This window comes from Canis aureus, chromosome 13 (assembly GCF_053574225.1).
Source record: "Canis aureus isolate CA01 chromosome 13, VMU_Caureus_v.1.0, whole genome shotgun sequence".
Taxonomy (NCBI): Eukaryota; Metazoa; Chordata; class Mammalia; order Carnivora; family Canidae; genus Canis; species Canis aureus.
This window is the reverse complement of record NC_135623.1, coordinates 49069449-49089027: the sequence shown is the minus strand read 5'-3', so window position 1 is coordinate 49089027 and position 19579 is coordinate 49069449. Positions and strand designations below refer to the sequence as shown.

General features: G+C 40.5%; 1 protein-coding gene and 1 long non-coding RNA gene across 2 annotated transcripts in view; one reads left to right on the top strand and one right to left on the bottom strand.

The window, feature by feature from the left end:
• On the bottom strand, nucleotides 1–17381 carry HSP90B1 (heat shock protein 90 beta family member 1). The gene is made up of 18 exons (XM_077846122.1): nucleotides 17198–17381; nucleotides 16160–16262; nucleotides 15164–15305; nucleotides 14527–14643; nucleotides 13142–13473; nucleotides 9278–9389; nucleotides 8747–8866; nucleotides 7865–7981; nucleotides 5873–6010; nucleotides 5713–5790; nucleotides 5507–5572; nucleotides 4755–5024; nucleotides 4257–4502; nucleotides 3355–3491; nucleotides 1433–1511; nucleotides 1191–1346; nucleotides 811–933; nucleotides 1–305 (listed from the first exon to the last, which is right to left on the bottom strand). The coding sequence occupies exons 1-18, from the start codon at nucleotides 17244–17246 to the stop codon at nucleotides 276–278; spliced, it is 2415 nt and encodes an 804-aa protein (XP_077702248.1). The 5' UTR covers nucleotides 17247–17381; the 3' UTR covers nucleotides 1–275.
• The window catches only part of LOC144282465 (uncharacterized), a 30091-nt gene continuing 27518 nt past the window's right edge, over nucleotides 17007–19579 (top strand). Inside the window, exon 1 of the long non-coding RNA XR_013350898.1 lies at nucleotides 17007–17913. This is a non-coding gene — a long non-coding RNA (uncharacterized LOC144282465). The remainder of the gene's footprint in view (nucleotides 17914–19579) is intronic.

Below are 19579 nucleotides of genomic sequence, written 5' to 3'. Positions count from 1 at the left end.
CTGAGTATTTGGGATCTTTTTTTATTTTTATACACATGACAAGATTTTACACCAAGAATAGTCAGTTAAATAGTACAAATTTACATTCATGAGGAATGTTAAAAAAAAAAATTCAACTAAAAAACCCACTTCTTTCTGTGACCCACAATCCCAACATTTTACAGTGCAGGGGAGAAGGGGGCTGCGGGGAGCATCCAAAACAAGTCTCTCTCGAAAGAAATGACTTAAATTTCACATTCCCTCTCCACACAGGTTCCAAATGGTGAGAGTATAATTTATAATTCATCTTTTTCAGCTGTAGATTTCTGTGAAAACAGAAAAATCAGAAGGTAGTAAAAACCAGCAGAAAAAATCTTAGCTCACAGTTTTATGTGTGGAAAAAGACAACTGAAACGGGCCCAGCGTTGTTCCATTATTTCAGCTGAAGGCTAGAACCTCAACCTGTTAATCTGCAAAATAACTTAGAACCTGATAAGATCAATAGCCCCTGAACACAAATAATCAAGAGTTTAAAATGGCCTACTGCTGCTACATAAGGCGGAAGCAACTAAGGAAAAATCTGTTTAACGCTATCACAAGAATGGATGGCTAAAACAAAAGGAGTGGGGAGATGAAAACATACATTTCATTTAGAGGAAAAGAAAAGGAGTTGCTGTACCTTCTGAGTTTGATACTAGAGGCCTATTTTTTTTGGCGGATTTCCTGAAGCCTAGCTTCTGGAAGCTATGCAGTCCTAACGCCAGAACTAAAAATAAGTTTGCCTAATTCTGCAAGAACTAAAACACAAGCCCCATTCTCGACTTGTTTTACCTTTACTGTTTCTTGTTCTTCGTCGTCTGTTCCTGCATCCATTTCTTCTTCATCGTCCTGCTCTGTGTCTTCTGTGGTGTCCTCGGTTGTCTCTTCGGGTTCTTCTTCTGGTTCTTCTTCCACCTAAGGGCAATATTTATCAGCTCACTCATGGCTCCCATACCTTGGGTCTATTTTCACTTTGTTCATTAAGTGTATAACATCATAATTAACTTCACCCCTGTTTTATCCAGAACTGCAGAGTGAATCTGCTAACTAGAGTTAACAGTTATGCTAACAAAGGGAGACAGATTTAAAAACAAAGGATCTAAAAGGGGAATTTATTAATTCTAGCAGTGTTTAACACTGGGGATTCAGACATTTCATAAATTATTTCAAACCTTTGCATCAGGGTCAATGTTTAAACTGAGGCGAAGCATTCTTTCTATTCGATCTCCATATGCTTTAGTGTCTGGTAGCAGATAGCCTGATCTCAGCGTTGCTGTCTCAAACAAAACCACAGCAAGATCCGATACCGTTTTGTCATCTTCATCTTCCTGAGATGGAAGAAGAGACGTCTGATTAACATTAAAAGGTACAAAGTATTCCAAGTAAAAGATGAAAGAGCATGGCTGCATATTACCTTAACTCGTCGAAGCATGTCTTTGATCAGGGGATGTCTGGGATTAATTTCAAATGTTTTCTTTTGGCTGGCATAGTAACTGGAAAGGGGTAAAAATGAACGTGAGAAACATCAAATTTCAGGATCCGTACATTCCCCATGTTCTATAAATTTTTAAAATCACAAAGAACTCTTGGAAAAACAAGATTTATTTATATCGTAACATGCTTTGTTTTATTTTTTATTTTTATTTTTTTCATGCTTTGCCTTTTAAATAGGGATGGGCAAGGTGCGATGGAAGAGTGCAATGTAGAGAACTTATTTACTAATGCATCTTAAGTGCCTAGAACTTTGTGGAGTGATGAATGGATTTAATGTTGTCTTCATTCCCCCCTAATTTATTCTCCCTTCCTTCACTGCAGCTCAGTCTGTGAGTTTGGAAACATCTAGGCAGCTCTGCCTGCTGGTCAGTTACTACCTTCCCCATGATGCTTCACCAATATGGTTCCAGGACAAAGTGTTTTCTTTTATCAGAGCTCAGTTCTCAATGCATTCTAAATATACTTTTCCTAACCTTTAGTTTTCTGCTCTCAATTGGGACTCTTCTCCCTCCTATAGATGAGAAGAGGGAGAAACTACATCCTATCCTGGGATACCTATGATATATACAGGTTTAGAAGATTAGGACTTGATCTGTTATCCTGACAGAGGTATGAACCTCAGTAAGACGACAGTGATGTCTACTTAGAATCACAGTGTACAGACACAGTAGGTGCTGGTTTTGTTGAATGGAAGGTAACTTCCAGTTAATAAATGAAAAATAAATGGACATTTATATAATGGCTACTATACGGTTTCTTTCTTTTTTTTTTTTTAATTTTATTTATTTATTCATGAGAGACAGAGGCAGAGACACAGGCAGAGGGAGAAGCAGACCCCACGCAGGGAGCCCGACACGGGACTCGATCCTGGGTCTCCAAGATCATGCCCTGGGCCGAAGGCAGCGCTAAACCGCTCGCTGAGCCATCTGGGCTGCCCTACTATACTGTTTCAATGGGATATAAGCAAAACCCTGTTTTCCACCTGAATTTTATAATCTCTAAAATCTTCAGGGAGGCAAGACATATAAAAACAAGATGCCATTTAGCATTTTACAGTGGAAACCTTTTATGTTGGTGAATCTTGCTAAATATGAAATACACTATGCAAATATGCAAAAAAAAATATAAACAGTTTTGGAATTGTGACAACAGAGACTACATTTGTAGTAGAATCCTAAGCTAGGCCTTGGGGAAACAGGACCATCAGAAGGCAATAAATAGAAGACATTCCAGGTGGGAGAAGGGAGAATGAAAGTAGGGAAGACTGTTTTCAAGACTGTTGCTGTGACATTAAAATATAAATTTGACATATGTATTTCTTGGGGAAAAAGAAAAAAAGGGTACTGAAGGCTTTGTGTAGCTATAGTACTTAGCCCATTAGGTCATAAACTTGTTAATTCGTGGGTCCTTTCCCCTTTATTTTGTAGGGTATACTAATTGGGGAAGGGGAGTGGCAGTTTAAAAGGACTGAACTCATTTGACAAACGTCACTGTTGTTAACCTCATCTGTAACTATTTATTAATATCTAAAGATGTCAAAGCTGCCCAAAGGCCAGGCCAAGCATATATATGCAAAATATATGCAAAAATAACAGTGTATGTCACAGATTAAGAAAATTCCCATTTGTGTATATAAAAATACTGTAAATAAATCAGGAGCCCAACACCTCTCCTTTATCAGTCTAATGTCAGAGGAATCCCTTTGAAAACCTGTCTCATCTAATATATAGTGGTAGGGGTGTTAACACACATTAGCTCTTTCTATAGATGCTGACATCCATTTGTAAAGGAAGGCGGGACCAGAACTAACACCTCATTAGGGATCTTCCCAAGGATGCTTACTTTGTAGAGATGTCTTTGCCCGTCTGGTATGCTTGAGCTTTCATGATTCTCTCCATGTTGCCAGACCATCCATACTGGCTGGCCACCAGAGCACACGGAGACTCTGTCAGACGCTGAGATACCACGGCCTTTTCAATCTTAGGAGAAGAAACCAAAAGTTAAATACGTGTAAATACCAATAGTTAAGGTCATTCAATAACTAAGGATTCGTCATGTAAGATCATAAACAGAGGCAGGTCATAAAAATACCTCTGATTCAGATTCAGAAGACTCTAGTCATTTAATAATATGAATTTTTCAGTCAAAAATAAACACTTTTTAAACTCATCTAAGACAAATTCAACCAGAAGAAATTTAAACTACAGAAAACTTTCAGTGACAAAGAAACCCAGGCAGTATCCACATACAGAATTACTTTTATCTTTTTAATTATTTGTATTTTATAAATTTTCTTTTAAAGTAGAGGCGCCCGGGTGGCTCAGTGAGTTAAGCTTCTGCTCTTGATTTTGGCTCAGGTCATGATCTCAGGGTCCTGAGATCGAGCCCTATGTCTGGCTCAACGCTCAGTGTGGTGTCTGCTTGAGATTCTCTCACCGTGCTCCTCTCCTTGCTCATACTCCTTCTCTCTAAAAAAAGCGCAGGCTCCAATACCCAACAAGGGGTTCGAACTCACAACCCGAGATCAAGAGCCACATGTCCTACCAACTGAGCCAGCAGGTGCTCTTGTCGTTTATAAACTAACTTCATTCTCCCAAAAATTTAACTTACACTATTAAACAATGTTCTGTACAGCTTTTAATGATTACAACGTAACCGGATGCAAAGTTTAATTTGTTGACACACAATTTTTAAAAAAGAAAATGCAAATACTAAAATTTCACAAGTTCTAATTTCCAGAATACCTTGTCCTTGAGAGCTTTATCTTTCATCCAGTTGAGCAGAGGCTCAAATTCTTTCTCAATCGCTTCACGACTCTCCTTCGTTTTCTCACTTTCATCAAATTTCACACCTTCTTTGGCAACATTCTGGAACCTTTTCCCATCAAACTCAGGAAGAGCCTGAATGCAGTATTCGTCCACAGGTTCGGTGAGATAAATCACTTCATAGCCCTTTTTCAGAAGTCGCTCAACAAATGGAGAAGATTCAGCCTACAAAATTAAGGGAAGTGATAAAGTTTCCAAGTCTACCCTTGGTATATTTGTTCACCCTAGCAGCTACATTTATATAGGACTACTCACCCCACCTTATAGGTAGATAAATAAGAGGTGCAGAGAATATAAATGAATTTCCTGTCAGTGACTGACCAGGCCTCACAATGACTCCAATTCACCATTAGGGTTTGTTTTTCCTCAAGAGTTAGCTACATACCAGGATGCAAGACAGCTGGGAGTTCATCTCACCTCTTTTCTGCTAGACCCAGCCATGAAGTAGATTTTGTCTTGCTTCTCCTTCATTCTTTCCACATATTGGTCTAGACTGGTTATGTCACTTGGATGATGAGATGACTGGAATCTAAGAAGTTTAGCAAGACGTGTTCGATTTGAGTGGTCTTCAATTACACCAAGCTTGATGTTGGTACCAAATTCTTTCCAAAAAGTATCATTGTACTTCTCATCAGCAATCTTCTTGATCATGTCCAGAGTTTTACGGACAAGCTTCTTTCTAATCACCTAAATAAAATAAAAGAATAACTCATTAGAAACATCACCTCAAACTTTTGAGAACCTACCATATGTAAGACAGCAGGGGAATAGTGGGGAAAGATACAAAGATGAGGCATCATCACTGCCATTAATCAGGAAGCAGGAAATGGTGAGCAATCCTATGCAGACTGAGCAGAAATTAAGTTGTCAGTAGAAATAGTCATATGACTGCTTTTACATTTATATTCTATCTTTAGAACAGACAGTGTAGGTTTATATGCATGTTTACAATTCTTTCAACTTTTCTATAGCTCTGAAACTTTAATAATAATATGCCAGGGGAAAAAAATCAGATGCTTAGGATTTAATAATAATTCTAGAGTAAAATTAACTTTTTCAACTAAAGAGCCACAGATACATCTCAAACTCTGGTGACTCCACTAATGGAGCCTGTCCTCTGAAGCCCAATCAAAGGGCAGAGCAGCCAGTCTCTTCCCAGGGACACTCACCTTAAGCAGTTTATGTTGCTGAAGAGTTTCCCGGGAAACATTCAAGGGGAGATCATCTGAGTCCACCTTCGACAGCAAAACAAAGTTCAGTAAGCAATAAAACACTGGGAAAAACCAAACCAACAAACTAAGAAAAAAACAAACAAACAAACAAACACAAACTTCTGTTCATTTTTAATGCTCCCTCATTATTTTTAGATACTTACAACACCCTTGACAAAGTTAAGGTACTTGGGCATCATATCATGGAAGTCATCTGTGATGAATACTCTGCGCACGTAAAGCTAATCAGAGACCAAAAAAAGTCATTATCTGGAAATTACACTTTTGAATTCTAAACTCAGTTTTTACAACTTAAAAACTTGCCTTAATGTAATCACTCTTCTTAGATCCATATTCATCAAACAGACCACGTGGAGCAGATGTAGGTACAAATAAAATTGATTTGAAGGTGACTTCCCCTTCAGCAGTAAAGTGGATATAAGCCATGGGGTCATCACTTTCCTAGGGAAAGTTGGCATTTAGTCATTCAAAGGTACCGGAAAAAGGCAGTGCAAAGGTTGATTTATTACATGGTACACATTCAGTTTAGCATTGAATTAATAACAACAAAAAAAGCTTCCTTACCAAAAAAAGGGAAGTAAGGGAATGGAGGGAAGAAGAAATGATTAAGACTGCTATTCTAACTGGCTAGCCATGGTTGGTTTTGCTGATGATCATTCCATATCCTAAACTCAGGGAAGAATGGATGAGTCTAGGTTCCACATGTGTGAGAGAATAAGGTAGGAAAATCACCATCCTGCCTAAATGACAATATACGACACTTCATGAGTATACTGTTCAACACAAAAAGTTCTCAGGAACAGATTTTTTCCAATGGGATATAGACTTCAGCAGTGGCTATAAAGAGGTAGGGTAAATAAATCACAGAAATTCCCTAGATCTGCATTATCCATTACCGTACCTACATGTGGGTACCAAGCACTTGAAATGTGACTATTCTGAATTGAGATGTATGGGTAAGCATAAAAATACACAACTAGACTTTGAAGATACAGAAAGAAAAGAAAAAAGCAAAATGTATTACTCATTTTTAAAATGATTACATGTTGAAGTAATATTTTGGCTATCTTGGGTTAAATAAAATATATTAAAAACTACACCTATTTCAACTTTTAAAAATGTAGCTTCTAAAAACCCTAGAATCATATATGTAGCTCACATTACATTTCTAATACAGCTGTCCTAGATGAAAATATGTTATACTTGTATACACTAAGACTATAGTTCAAAAAAAAAAAAAAAAAAAAAAAGACTATAGTTCATGGGAATAAAAGTGGAGACAAGACCAAGGGGAAAGTTTGAGGAGGTAAAACTTAAGGGATAGTTGGATGTTAACATGAAAAAATAAAGAAGGTTAAGAAACAAAACAATTGATGGAATAAAGATTAAAGAAACATAACCATACAAGTTTTATCTAGCCATGCTAGCTAAGCCTACTAAAATATTCTATTTTGCACCAAATGATGTATGGGGAAATATTAACTTGAAACAATCTTAATCAATACTAGTTTTGGATTCTACAGTTAAAACAAAGGATCAGTGAAAGGAAATAACTTTAAGAAAAGGTTAAGGAAACACAGATTTAGTAATCATTCTTAAGCATATGACCTCACAATAAATGCTTGAGGTTGTAAATAGGCTCTTTGAAGGTTATGTTAAAAGCCACATGAGAAAACATACATAAAGCAGAATCAGACCTATAAATACAGAAAACTGATGGTTGCCAGAGGAGAATAGGGAATGGACAAAACAGGTGAAGGGAGTGGAGATACAGGCTTCTAGCTGTGGAATCAGTAAGTCATGGTACTAAACCTCATAGCATAGGGAATAATCAGTGGCGTTGTAATAACGTTGTATGGTGACAGATGGTAGCTACACTGGTGGGGAGCACAGGCGAATGTATACAGTACTGAATCACTGTCATATATTTGAAACTAATGTAACACTATATGCTGATTTTCAAATAAGAAAGTTAAAAAAATTAAAGGCATTCATTCTTGAATGGAAAAAAGCCCCAATTACATTAAAAACCCTTTAATACAAGATATTATGTTTTATGGAAATCACCTACCTATGTAGGTAGTTGTTAATCTTTTTTTAGATTGTCAGTTCCAGCCCCTCTGGCAATATGCTGAAGCCTACAGATTCCTTCTCAGAGTAAATTTTTAAAATACATATGTAATATTAAACCGCAAGATTAAAAAGGAGACCAATTATGTTGAAATAGTTGTAAAACAACCTAAAAACATTTTTGATTTAGTAATGTTCACCACATGATTTTCAAATAATATTTACCTTTGAAAATGATTTGTAGAAAGCTTTGTATTCGTCATCTTCTACTTCTTTTGATGGTCTCTGCCATATTGGTTTGATGTCATTCATAAGCTCCCAATCCCAGACAGTTTTCTCAACCTAAAGTTATAGTACATTAGTCAGCCCCAGCGCTCACCAGCAGTACTACTAGTGGAAATCATAACTTTAGGGTAGTTCAAATGAATGTGGGAAACACTAAAGGACACTTCTAATCTACTATGGCTCCTGCTGCTGGGACCAAAAATCTGCAAGTATTTCAACATTTAAGACTGATCTATAATGCAAAGAAGGCAGCTGGTTATCACTATAACAGATTGATACCAATCAAAGGTTTCTTCCATTGTCAACTAGCTAAAACGTTATTTCTTGAAAATATTTATTTTGAGGTTAGGAAGATATACACCTATTAATTATTCCTACTTCATGACCTACAGCAATCTAACATCTTACAATGAATATTCCTCAAACCTACCACCATTACTTCCGTCTACTCTGCTACCTTAACAGGGCAGAGAGCTAATTTTATGGTTAATATCTAAACGACAAAAAAAAAAATGTAGAAAGATATTTAGGATCTTAAAATTCAGAATATGATAAACCACTAGTCCTGGGCAACATATAGAACCCAGAAAACTGTGCACAAAAATGATCTGTGTTTGTCCTTTAAAACTTCCCACAGGCAGAAAACACACACAACAGCAAATAAAATAGTCCTTACTTATATAAATTAGGCCTATGGACTTACCATCTGAAGAAAAAAAAGACTTTGAAGAATTAAAACTTAACTGACTGGTCTGCACACTTCGGGTTGTTTTCTAGGACATGTCTAAACAACATTTTAGTGTGGAGATGAATCATACTTACTTTTTTGGTTTTTGGTTTTTTTTCCTCCTCTTCTTCTTCCACTGCAGCTTCATCATCAGAATCTTCTTTTTCTTCTTTTGCTGCTTCTTCTTCTTCCATGGGCTCCTCAACAGTTTCAGTCTGTTGAAGTAGAATTACAGTTAAGTTATTTTATTTAATAATTCTGATTTCAGGGGCAGCCCTGGTGGTTTAGCGGTTTAGCGCCGCCTTCAGCCTGGGGCCTGATCCTGGAGACCCGGGATCGAGTCCCACATCAGGCTCCCTGCATGGAGCCTGCTTCTCCCTCTGCCTGTGTCTCTCTCTCTCTCTCTGTGTCTCTCATGAATAAATAAATTCTTAAAAAAAAAAAAATTCTGATTTCATCAGAGAAATCAGAGAATATGAAACACAATTACAGCTCAAAAACATAGGTCTTCAGTAAGAAAACCCTGGGTATCCTGCACTGAAAAACCACACTGAACCTTTGTTCTTTAAGTGTTAAATACTGAAATATGTGCCCATGTAATACATATAAATTTAATATAGATTTACCTTGCTGCTCCACACATAAATAGGGAAGTTTATAAACTGTGAATATTTCTTGACGAGATTTTTAATTGTGTCCAATTCAAGGTAATCAGATGCTTCTTCTTTTAAAACAAGTCTGCAAGGAAAACAGACATTTATAGAAAGACATACTTGGTTTAAAAGATTCGATTATAAATTCATCTAAATACCTTCCTGACAAAACTAATGGCCAGCAGTTCAGTGTAATCCAAGATGGCCCATTTTTCATGTTAAAAACTCTTACCACCAATGACAGTTTGTGAGCTAAATATACCAAATATGAGTAGAGTAGAGGAAGAATTGTCCTTGTATTCCTCAAGTGGAAAATATCCTTAGTTCCAAGTAAACAGTGCAAATGTTCCGATCTTCTTCTGAATATATTGGTTTTTTGGTTTTGTTTAGTTTTTTCATTTGAAGAACTGAAATGTTACATTAGCTCAAGGGCACTGAAACATTCTGGAGAAAAATAGGATGACACACACTCTGATAGTTACTCTAGAAATCAAATGATCATCACAGATGGTGAACCCAGGGGCGCCTGGCTGACTCGGTTGGAAGAGCATGTAACTCTTGATCCCATGGTTGTGAGTTCCAGTTCCATATTGGGTGTAGAGAGAATTTAAAAACAAAACTTCAAAAAAGTCTCTCCTATAGATAGCGAATCCTTAATAAAAACACGTTCCTTAAAAAAGCTAGAAAATTAATCTTACTGTTCATATCCCCACTGTCCAAAACAGTAGTCACATTTTATTTGTTTAAATAAAATCTAAGAGTTCTTTAGTTGTACTGCAATATTCCAGGTATTCAATAGACAAATATGGCTAGTAGCTGCCATACTGGATAGTGCAGAGATAGAATATTTCCAGAGTTCTACTGGATAGCACTGGCTTAGATAATTCTAATACTGAAAATTGCAGCACTGTTTCCTCTTCTTCCTTACTGGCCTTTTTGCAAACTCCTCCTCTACTCACCAAAAATAACACACCATAACACACCCTCAAACACACATTGGGGAGACTGCCTCTTGATGTCTGTGCTCCCAACAAGTAAATATGGCCAATGTTGTATCATGGGTCCCTTCCTGCTCCTGAAAGCTTACCCATGGGCAGATAGCACAGCCTAATGAAGTGGCCAAGTCTCTGGTTTCAGAACATGTATCTTGGTGATGTGGGGGTTGGAGGCAAGTTCAGTTGTGCATCCAAGTTGAAGCCGATGGCTACACCTTAGAGGTATTTGACACGTGACAGATCCTATTATCCAAAGGCTTAAAATATTTACTGGCTGGCCCTTAGAAAAAGTCAGCTGACTCCTGATCCAGACTAAGAACATAGATTTGAGAACCCTGAGCAAGAACTGGAGGCTGAATCCATCGTGGTAGGAAGATTGCATAAAGAACACAAAAATAATGAGAAAGGGCGGAAAAGTTACCTCTGAAAGAGATACCGTCAATATTTAGCAACAAACAAAAAGATATGTAGCATCATGGAAACTAGGTACTAATAAGTGGATAGTCTTAAGTAGCTAGCAAATTCTGTAGGAAACACAAGAGAAAAAGTAAGGAAAAAAAAAAAGACTATTGCTGGGAGCAACGCCAATTAAAAAACCCTGAATCCACTGGACTCAGCAGTAAGATTACTGGTGACTTATTTCAATGGAAAGGTGGTGGATAAAGTCACAAATGCCTGATAGAAGAGGCTGCAGCAACACCTGTCCCTCTTCTGTCCAAACTGAGACTTGAACATGTCTATGTTTCAATGGGAAAGAGGGAGTACATGAGAAAGGCTGACTTTAAAAGATGGCATTGAAATTAATTTGTGATTAGCCTCTGAGGTAGGAGAAGGCAGGCAGCAGATCAGAAGTAGTGATCAGCTTTAGGAAAAGATGTAGAACATCTCTCTCACAGGAGGAAGAACAGAAATAAATGTATTAACACTTACTGGATGCTTAATTTCATGATCTAATTGAATCTTCTCAAAATCTCTCCTAAGGGTACAGAAGGGGCTTAATTTAGTGGGAATAGAAGGAGGTAGGAACTAAATTGTTTGATGGCTTCTATTTTATTTGTCAAATATATGAAATTACATACACACATGCACAAGTCACACATATGGTGAGGACTTGACCTCATCACTTTCTTGTGTTCCTTTTCCTTCGGCCATTCTAGACTGTCAGTTCCTTAAATGGGCCTCCTGCGTTTGGAACTTCCAGCACACTGTGCTTGCTGCCTAGAATATCTGAACCTCACTTACCACAATTTTAGAAAATCCTGATAAGGGAAGTGTCCTCTAGTTTCCTTTCTGGCATTTGCCAGTCTGAGGTTATTTCACATTTTTGTTCTTTACTAGAATGAACCACATGGAAGCAGCAACTGCATTGGTCTTATTCTCCACTGGAGTCCTAAACCCTAGCATCTAATAGGCACTCAAGTGATTATCTGCTGAATAAATGCTGGGGTAGAAGGACTTGAACATAGAAAAATGCTAATTTTGCTCAGGGAGAGCAGTTTTAAGGTTTCACTTATCAGCCAGCTATGCTACCTGCTTGAAGCTGTCCTGATTACCCTTATTCACTCTTATAAATATCTGCCAGTCAAGTGTTAGGCTCTGGGAATGGAACAGTCAAGCAAAGGTTTGCTTCCATGAGCTTCCATCTAGATAATCCCATCTGTTCCTCAGCACCCTAAGCTATCAGCCCTCTTGGGATGCAGTTTTCTATCTCTTTGTAGTTGAGAGATGAGATTTACCTACGCTCCTTTAGCACCTAACAGAGAGAGCACTGCAGCATAACAACTAGTGAAGCCTCCTACTGAGAGCAGGAGGTAGGACTGTGAATAATGATGGTAGAGAAAGGTAAACGATATATGCTTTCTTATGTTAAATTAATACTTAAAAAATTCTTATGTTGAAAAAACTGAATTAAAAAAAAAAAAAAAAAAAGGTTGAGGCTGTAGGCACATTTTCACCTGGCAGGAAGGAGTGAGCCAAATGACCTCTGAAATGAGATTTCTTTGATGTGGTCTACAGCTGGTAGCTTCAGAGAGCTCAATATTTACTTGTCATTTTGTGAGTACTAAACAAATTAGAGTATCTTGTTATATTTGCTGGTTAAAAAAAATAAATAAAAAAAAAAGCTGTTCTGTCTACTTCACAGAGCTAAAAACACCAAGATACTGGGCTTAAGATCTACCTCTACTATATAGTTACTGGCTTAAAGCAAATTCCAATTTGAATTCAACAATTTGCAACCATCCTCAAAGGAGACATCATGTACTAAAGAACTTTTATTAACTTTCTTCAAGCTCTTTATTTGTACCTGTTCTCTCCAACCTGTCCCTAACACCAGCTCCTACCACAGTTGAGTATTTTCAACTGTCACCCAGAGTTTCCTCTCATCTAGTCCTGCCATCCTCCATATCATTTTCAGAAAACCTTAAAAAAGCTAATCAAAAGTTCTATCATTAACTGCCACCAACTGAGAGGAATTTCTTTAATCCTGTGAAAAAGATGTGCCTCTATGCCTTTATATCCACCATGCTCCACAGATCTGACATTTCTTTCCCAAGTCTTGCTTCCCTGGAAATTCTGAATCAACCCACTTCTGTGAAGCCTCCAATCTGCCTTCTTCCCTAGGAGAGCTAACCCTTCCGACCTTTTGCCCTCGATGGATAGCAGCCACTATAACTCTGTGTCTGGCCCTTAAGGAGGTCTCATAAATATTTCCTTGAGTGATGAAAACAGGTCCATTTCCTCATTTTGTAGGCAAGGAACGAAGGCCCAGAATAAGCGGTTTGCTCGGAGTCAAGGTCCTTGCTAGGACAATTAATTCTTATTAGGAAGCAGTAATACTCACGTAATTGTTGTTCCCCGTCCGAGGGTGTTCCCTCGTGGGTCAGCAATTACAGAGAACTCATTGGAGTCAGATTCCCAGATATGCTGGGTATCGTTGTTGTGTTTTGATGTGACAATAACCTTATCTGCGACAAGGAAGGCAGAATAGAAACCGACACCAAACTGCCCAATCAGTTCAGAAGTTGACTGGCCATCCTCTTGTGCCTCAGTCATTTTGTTTAAAAACTCGCTTGTTCCAGATTTGGCTATGGTACCAAGGTTTTTAACCAACTCTTCCCGGGTCATTCCCACACCAGTGTCTGTGACATGTAGCAGATTCTTCTCCTTGTCACACTGAAAGCAAGACGAGAACAGGATAGTTTTATTTGCTTAATACTCATGGTATGCCAAGTAACTACTGAGCTATATATTCAGAAACTACCAGCTTTGTGCCACCTTGGGTTAATTTTCTTCCATATAGTGTTTAATGGACTTTTCAGAAAATGTGCACCTTATATAAGCATCTTACTTTATAGAGGATAACCTTAAGTTCACTGTATTTGAGAAAATATCAATATAAAGACGACAGAGATTGGTCTGAATGTCAAAGGGAGAGACAGACCTAAACAAAACAAGTTATTTTTGAAGAAAAAAAAATTTATATTATGCCTATTTCTTTCACAGAAAATAAAAGGTCAAAACTTGAATGACTTCTCTTTATGGAATCTGTGGTGATCAATGTTCTTCATTAAATATTACCAGCTCTCAAAAAAATATATATATATTACCAGCTCTCTGTCATCTGGAAACATAGTAGGACTATGCTTTCTTCATTTTTGGTTAAGGTCCTGTGACTGGTTCTGGCCAATGAGCTGCAAGTGGGAGTCAGGAATGTAGCTTTCAGCCTAGAGCCTTTAAAAGATGGGAGACCCTCTGAGCTCTCTATACCATGGCAACAAGCTACACTCTAAACGGCTGCTACTCAATCAGCCTGTGTCCTCTGGGAGTGAGGATGATGCAAAGCAAAAGCCACAGTGGCCTGTGGTTGATGATTTAATCCAGGGACTAGCAAACTTTTTCTGAAGAGCCAGAGGATAAATATTTTAGGCACAAGGGTCATACGGTCTCTGTCACAATTAGTCAAACCAACTGTGTAGCACAAAGGTAGTCATAGCACATAATCAGGCATGGCTATGTTTCAATAAAACTTTATTTATAAAAACAAGTAGGTTGGATTTGGCCCACAGGCCATGTATTTTGCTAAACCCCAATTTAAGTCTCTAGGCTTGGGGGTTACTTGTTATTGCAGCATAACCTGGCCTATCTTGACTGACAGAGATTCCCTATCTCTAAGGATTCTTTTTGCTTTAGAAGGAAAAAAAAAAACAAAAACGGTTTTAAGCTTACCTTAATTTTGACAGTTAGTTCCTCATTTCCAGCAAGAGCATTTTCATCAGTCAGTGATATTAACCTTATCTTATCTAAGGCATCAGAAGCATTTGAAATCAGTTCTCTCAAGAAAATCTAAATGGAAGCCAGATTTAACACACACTTTGATTAGCCTCAAGATATACAAAACATCAAATTTAATGTCAATCTTATTTTAGTTCTCTTCTGTCCTCTGAAAAAGCACTCTTTAAGAAATAAGATTTATGGTAGAGAAGTGGCTTTACTCTCTTGGTAAAAGGAGGTATAGCTCTTAAAACACAGGACTGTAGCAACTGTTAAGGAATCCCTGAACTGGTAAGAGTAGTAACATTCTAGTCTCATACATCTTCATATATGTAACATGGCTTAGGTGGTTTGAGTGCCCTCAAAACGGACTATTTAGCAGACCATGAACATATTTGAAGGGGAAAGGACAAAAGGAAAATGTCTAACCACCACCCCGCAATGGGGCAGCAACGTTTTTTTCATACTGGGTATGTAATATGCTAATAGCTATTTACTTGAAATTACTACATAAGTATGTTTATCATGAAGGTAAAAAAGTATGCTATCACACAGAGACAAAATAATATTATCCTAACCACACATTGCTTACCTCTTTATTTTTATACAATGAATTGATGATAAGTTTCATCATTCTATTCACTTCAGCTTGGAAGGCAAATTTTTCTGATTTTTCTCTAAGTTCTCTTATTTGGGATGCATTTAATCCATCCAACTGAATAGCTTCTTCCTCTCTAAGAAAATAAAGTTAATAAACAAATATGGCATTGCTTAGTTAGTTCCCTCCAAAATCATAGAATCTGTAAAGAAAGCAGTGATCTCATAAGATTGCCTCAAGGGTTAAAAGGGTAAAATAAAAAAATATAAAATATTACTAATACTCTATTTCTAGCCACAGTAAAATTTTACCACCTTCACACTGAGTTGTAAAACTCAGTTTTTAAAACTGTCAGAAAAATAAACTTGACTTTCCTCTACTAAAAATAAAAAGTAAAGTCATACTTATTTATATGTTCCCTTACATTTGGGCTCTTTGCCTAGGAAGCTTTGACCTCTAGTTGTCTATAAAATTGTCTAAGTCCTATCCTAAGCAGCCAAATTTGAAAACATTGCTCAAGTAAGAGAAATCTTTTAAAAAATTACTCAGTTTAAATTACTGGGTTAATTTAAAATTACTAAGCACCTGGATGGTTCAATGAGTAAACAGGTGACTCTTGATCTGGGGGGTCATGAGTTCAAGCACCACATCAGAGGCAGAGATTACTTAAAATTTACTAAGTTTACACACTTCCTGAATATAAAACCAATCAGTTTTCCGGACATAAGACAACCCGTATTCTGCAATCTAGTCATCCAAATAGGTTTAGAAAGAAATTCATTCCATTCTGACCACTCATTCCTAGGTGGGCAAGTTAGGAGATATTTAGGGATGAACATGCCTCATAGTCCTAACATTTTCTATGACCATTTTTCAGGTCTCTAAATTTGGGGTGTTACGCATCACCTGGACCTTTGATGAAAGGGTAGCGAGCTACTATATTCCAGCGTTCCTAAGGGCTAACCCATATAGTTTCAAAAGAACACAAACCTCTGCACTACTTCATCATCTGTCCTGGAGCCTTCTCTACTTTTACCCAGATCCTCTTCCACTGTACCATCCACATCGACTTCATCGTCAGCTCGGACTGACCCTGGAAGATTTTAACACCAGAAAACTCTTAAACCACCGCTGCTTCGTGTACTTCTCAGAGGAAACACGATCACACAGAGCAAGAGTAGGGGTTGCAAAATTCAGGTGAATATGGGATGTGGGATCGGGAAGAATGGATCCAGCAGTTTAAGCACCCAAGGTAAACCCAACTTGGTATATTTATTGAAGTTCAGACACGGGGTCCTCCAGCAGATTCTGAATAGGGAGGCTGCCATCACGCCTGCGGAGTGGCCTCGGGTGCTCCGTAAAGTTGAGCAGGCCTGACACCGGGTCCCTTCTACACGCACACGTGTTGCGCGCAGGCCGAGCATGGCCTCCCAACTGACCCTGCCAAGACAGACCTTCAACATCGCAGGTCAGAATACAAACAGAATTTGTGCAACCACTGGCGAGAGGAACTGAAATCGGGCCTAACTGAGCGAGGGACGAGAAGTAGCGAGACTCGGAGATGTCAGGAAGCCCGAGCACAAGTGAGGCAAGCACGCAGACACTGCCTTTCTTGGGGCTCAGGGCCCCACACTGCCCGGTCCCGCACCTACGAGAGGCGGGATGCGGGGTCCTCGGCTCCAGGGCTGGAGACTCCCGCGTCTGACAAAAGTCCTTCGGGATGCGCAGCCGCCACGTTCCCGGGGGACCCTAAGCCGAGCGGCGCCCCACCCCAACTTGGTCGAGACCTCTGGGCACAACTACTAGATCTGTAAGGGATTTAAACGTTCTCGTTCTTCCTTCCCACAGGAGGAGGAAAGTGCGCCAACTCCCTTGAGCCTCTTTCGAGGAAAGGCGATGGACTCCCCTCGGCCCAACGGAGGCCCCGGAACCTCCCTCCCGGGCTCAACGCCCCCAGAACCTTCGAGAAGAGGCCGCGAGGGAGGAGGGGGGGCGTCCGGGGCTGCCCGCTCCTCCCGGATCACTCACCGAAGGTCAGCAGGACGCAGCAGAGGCCCAGCACCCACAGGGCCCTCATGGCGCGCGGCCGGTGGGAGTCTCACGTCCTTTTTGATAGTAGGAGCCGCCTCCACCCCCCACCCCGGGGATCAGACGCTCAGACCACAAGCCGCGCGGTCCGCCCACTACCCCCCAAACAGGCCGGGCCGCTTTTCACCCCAGCCTCGCGCGGGAGGGGGACGGGAAACACGAACCCGCCAATGGGGCCGCACCACGCACCCCCTGCACCCAATGGGGACTCGAGGGGGGGGCCGCAGTGCGCCAATCGGAGCCGTCCAGGTGCGGTGCCTGGTGCCCGAAGCGTGGCTCCCCCCGATTGGTCAGCCGTGGCCCCCCTTCTCCAATCAGAGGGCTCCGCGGGCCCTCTCACGCGGGACCGCCCCTTTGCCTGGGAAGCTCGGGCCTCTCAGGGAAATGGCCCAATGAACGTCAGCACAGAACGCAACCCTCGTTTTGGAGAGGGCGCAGAGGAACCACTTCCGGGTTCTTGAGCGCGTTTATTCCGTGACCAGGGGAAACGGTAGTCATGGCAACGGTTCTTCTCCTGCCCAGTCTCCGCGCTGGGTCTCGTTGCGAATGATTCCTGCGCGCCTTTCCGAGTTCAGCCTTCTTTTTGGTGGTGCATCCCGGAGAAGAGAAACACGTGAGACGTGGAAAATCTCCGGAGTACTTTTTAGGTGGCTGTGGTAAGGAACTACAGTTCCCGGCATGCAACGTACTAGGGGGGGGGGCTAAACTCTGTTGAATGCTGGGAGTCGTAGTCTTGGGCCTGTGGGCCCGCTGCGCGGTGTAACCGTCCCGCATTTCCCAACGTGTCTCTGCGGGAATTTTAGAATTTACGTGTGATTGTAGTAGAGGTCTGTATTTATTCCAGGGCTCTCCCGTGTGCACAGCGTGTACAAATAGGCCTGGAAGATCCGACACCGGCCACGGCCGCCCTGCGCTCGGGAGTCGGCCTCTCGGAGGCTGGGCTCCGCCTCCCGCTGGTAAATCCGACGCTGGCTTCCGGCCGCCGGAGCTCTGGCTGCCTCTCGGCGTGCAGGGCCGGAACCTGCGGCCTCCCTGGTCCGGTTTGCAGGAGAGGATGGCGGAGCGGCGTCTGCTTCTCCATCTTCTCCTCCTCCTCCTCCTCTTCCTCCTCCTCCTTCTCCTTCCTTTGAGGAAGTTGGAGAGCTGCCCTAGAATCCCTGTCAGGTGGAGAGCGTGTTCGTGAAGTTCTGTCTAGCACAGAAAAGGAGAAAAAAGTACTCGTTTGCGCGGTGCAGGAGGATACACCTGCAGATATTTGAAAGCAAAACCTGTAGGGCTGCAAACGAGAGCCTGTGCGGCTTTGTAACTTCATAGAAATACCCGCTCGGCGTTTGGAAAGACAAAGGGCCAGGTGTCTTCCGGTGAGGGAAGTCCCTCACCCTGAGCCTGCGCCTTTGGAAATATTTTCTGTGTCTCTTGAACCTAAGTCTTCACGTACTCTCCCCCCACCGCAGCTCTGACCTTGTTTCCAACAAGACACTCCCTTCCTTCCTTGTTGCTTCCTCCAGGAAAATGGAACTTTGAATGTGTTTTCAGGTCTTCGGGTTCCTGAAAACAAGCTTTTCAGGGACAGGCTATCGTCATCTTTTCGCAACTTCCCCTATTTAGGCTTGCCAATCTTAATTCTGTGGTTGGTGTTTACACATTGTGGTGGTGACTTATTTACATCTGCCCAAATTACCAACATTTGTTACTAGTAAGCAAAGGGTTCCTTACAAAGCTTTCTCTCTTTTTCTTTCTTTTTTAAAATCCTTTTGTGCTTATATTCTTTTTTTTCTTTTTAAGAGTATACTAGGGTGAGAATTGTATTCAAAAATCTCAGATAATTGCGTTTTTGTATGTATTAACTCCTGTTTATTTTTTGCTTTTAGAAAAGATGAGTTCTTTCACTTTTCTGCATTTCACAACTCAACTTCTTCATCTCTTTCTCTAGCTCTGGACAAGTAAGCAACCAGTTCTGAAACTGTAAATTCCATTTTAAGGGGTCAGTGGTGGCTAGTTTGTGTTGCACCTGGAGGGAAGTGAGAATGAGACATGTCCTCCAAAATAGATCCATTGCTTGTGAGTAGCTGTTTCATCAGATGGTGGTGGGAACTGAGGCAGGCAGGATGCAAGACATGCACTGGCGCTTTGTCTACCCCTTTAAGATGGGATCCCTGTCTTTGGACCCTGTATAAGGACAGGGCAGCTTTTTCAGATCCCAGCCTTGCTGTTTCTCGCCAGGGGTGCCCATCTCTTCTGACTTTCTACCTATTATTCTCCACTTCCCATCTTGGTCTAGTTCCTCGAGAACTTAGACTCCAGGCTGTTATTAAACACCAC

Coding starts and splice junctions, on each gene's coding strand:
- HSP90B1 (XM_077846122.1), bottom strand. CDS start 17,246: ATGAGGGCCCTGTGGGTGCTGGGCCTCTGCTGCGTCCTGCTGACCTTC. Junction 3,492..4,256: donor ATAAAGCTCTCAAGGACAAG/GTATTCTGGAAA, acceptor TCTTCTCCTAAG/ATTGAAAAGGCCGTGGTATC. Junction 1,512..3,354: donor GGCAAAGACATCTCTACAAA/GTAAGCATCCTT, acceptor ACCCCTTTCCAG/TTACTATGCCAGCCAAAAGA.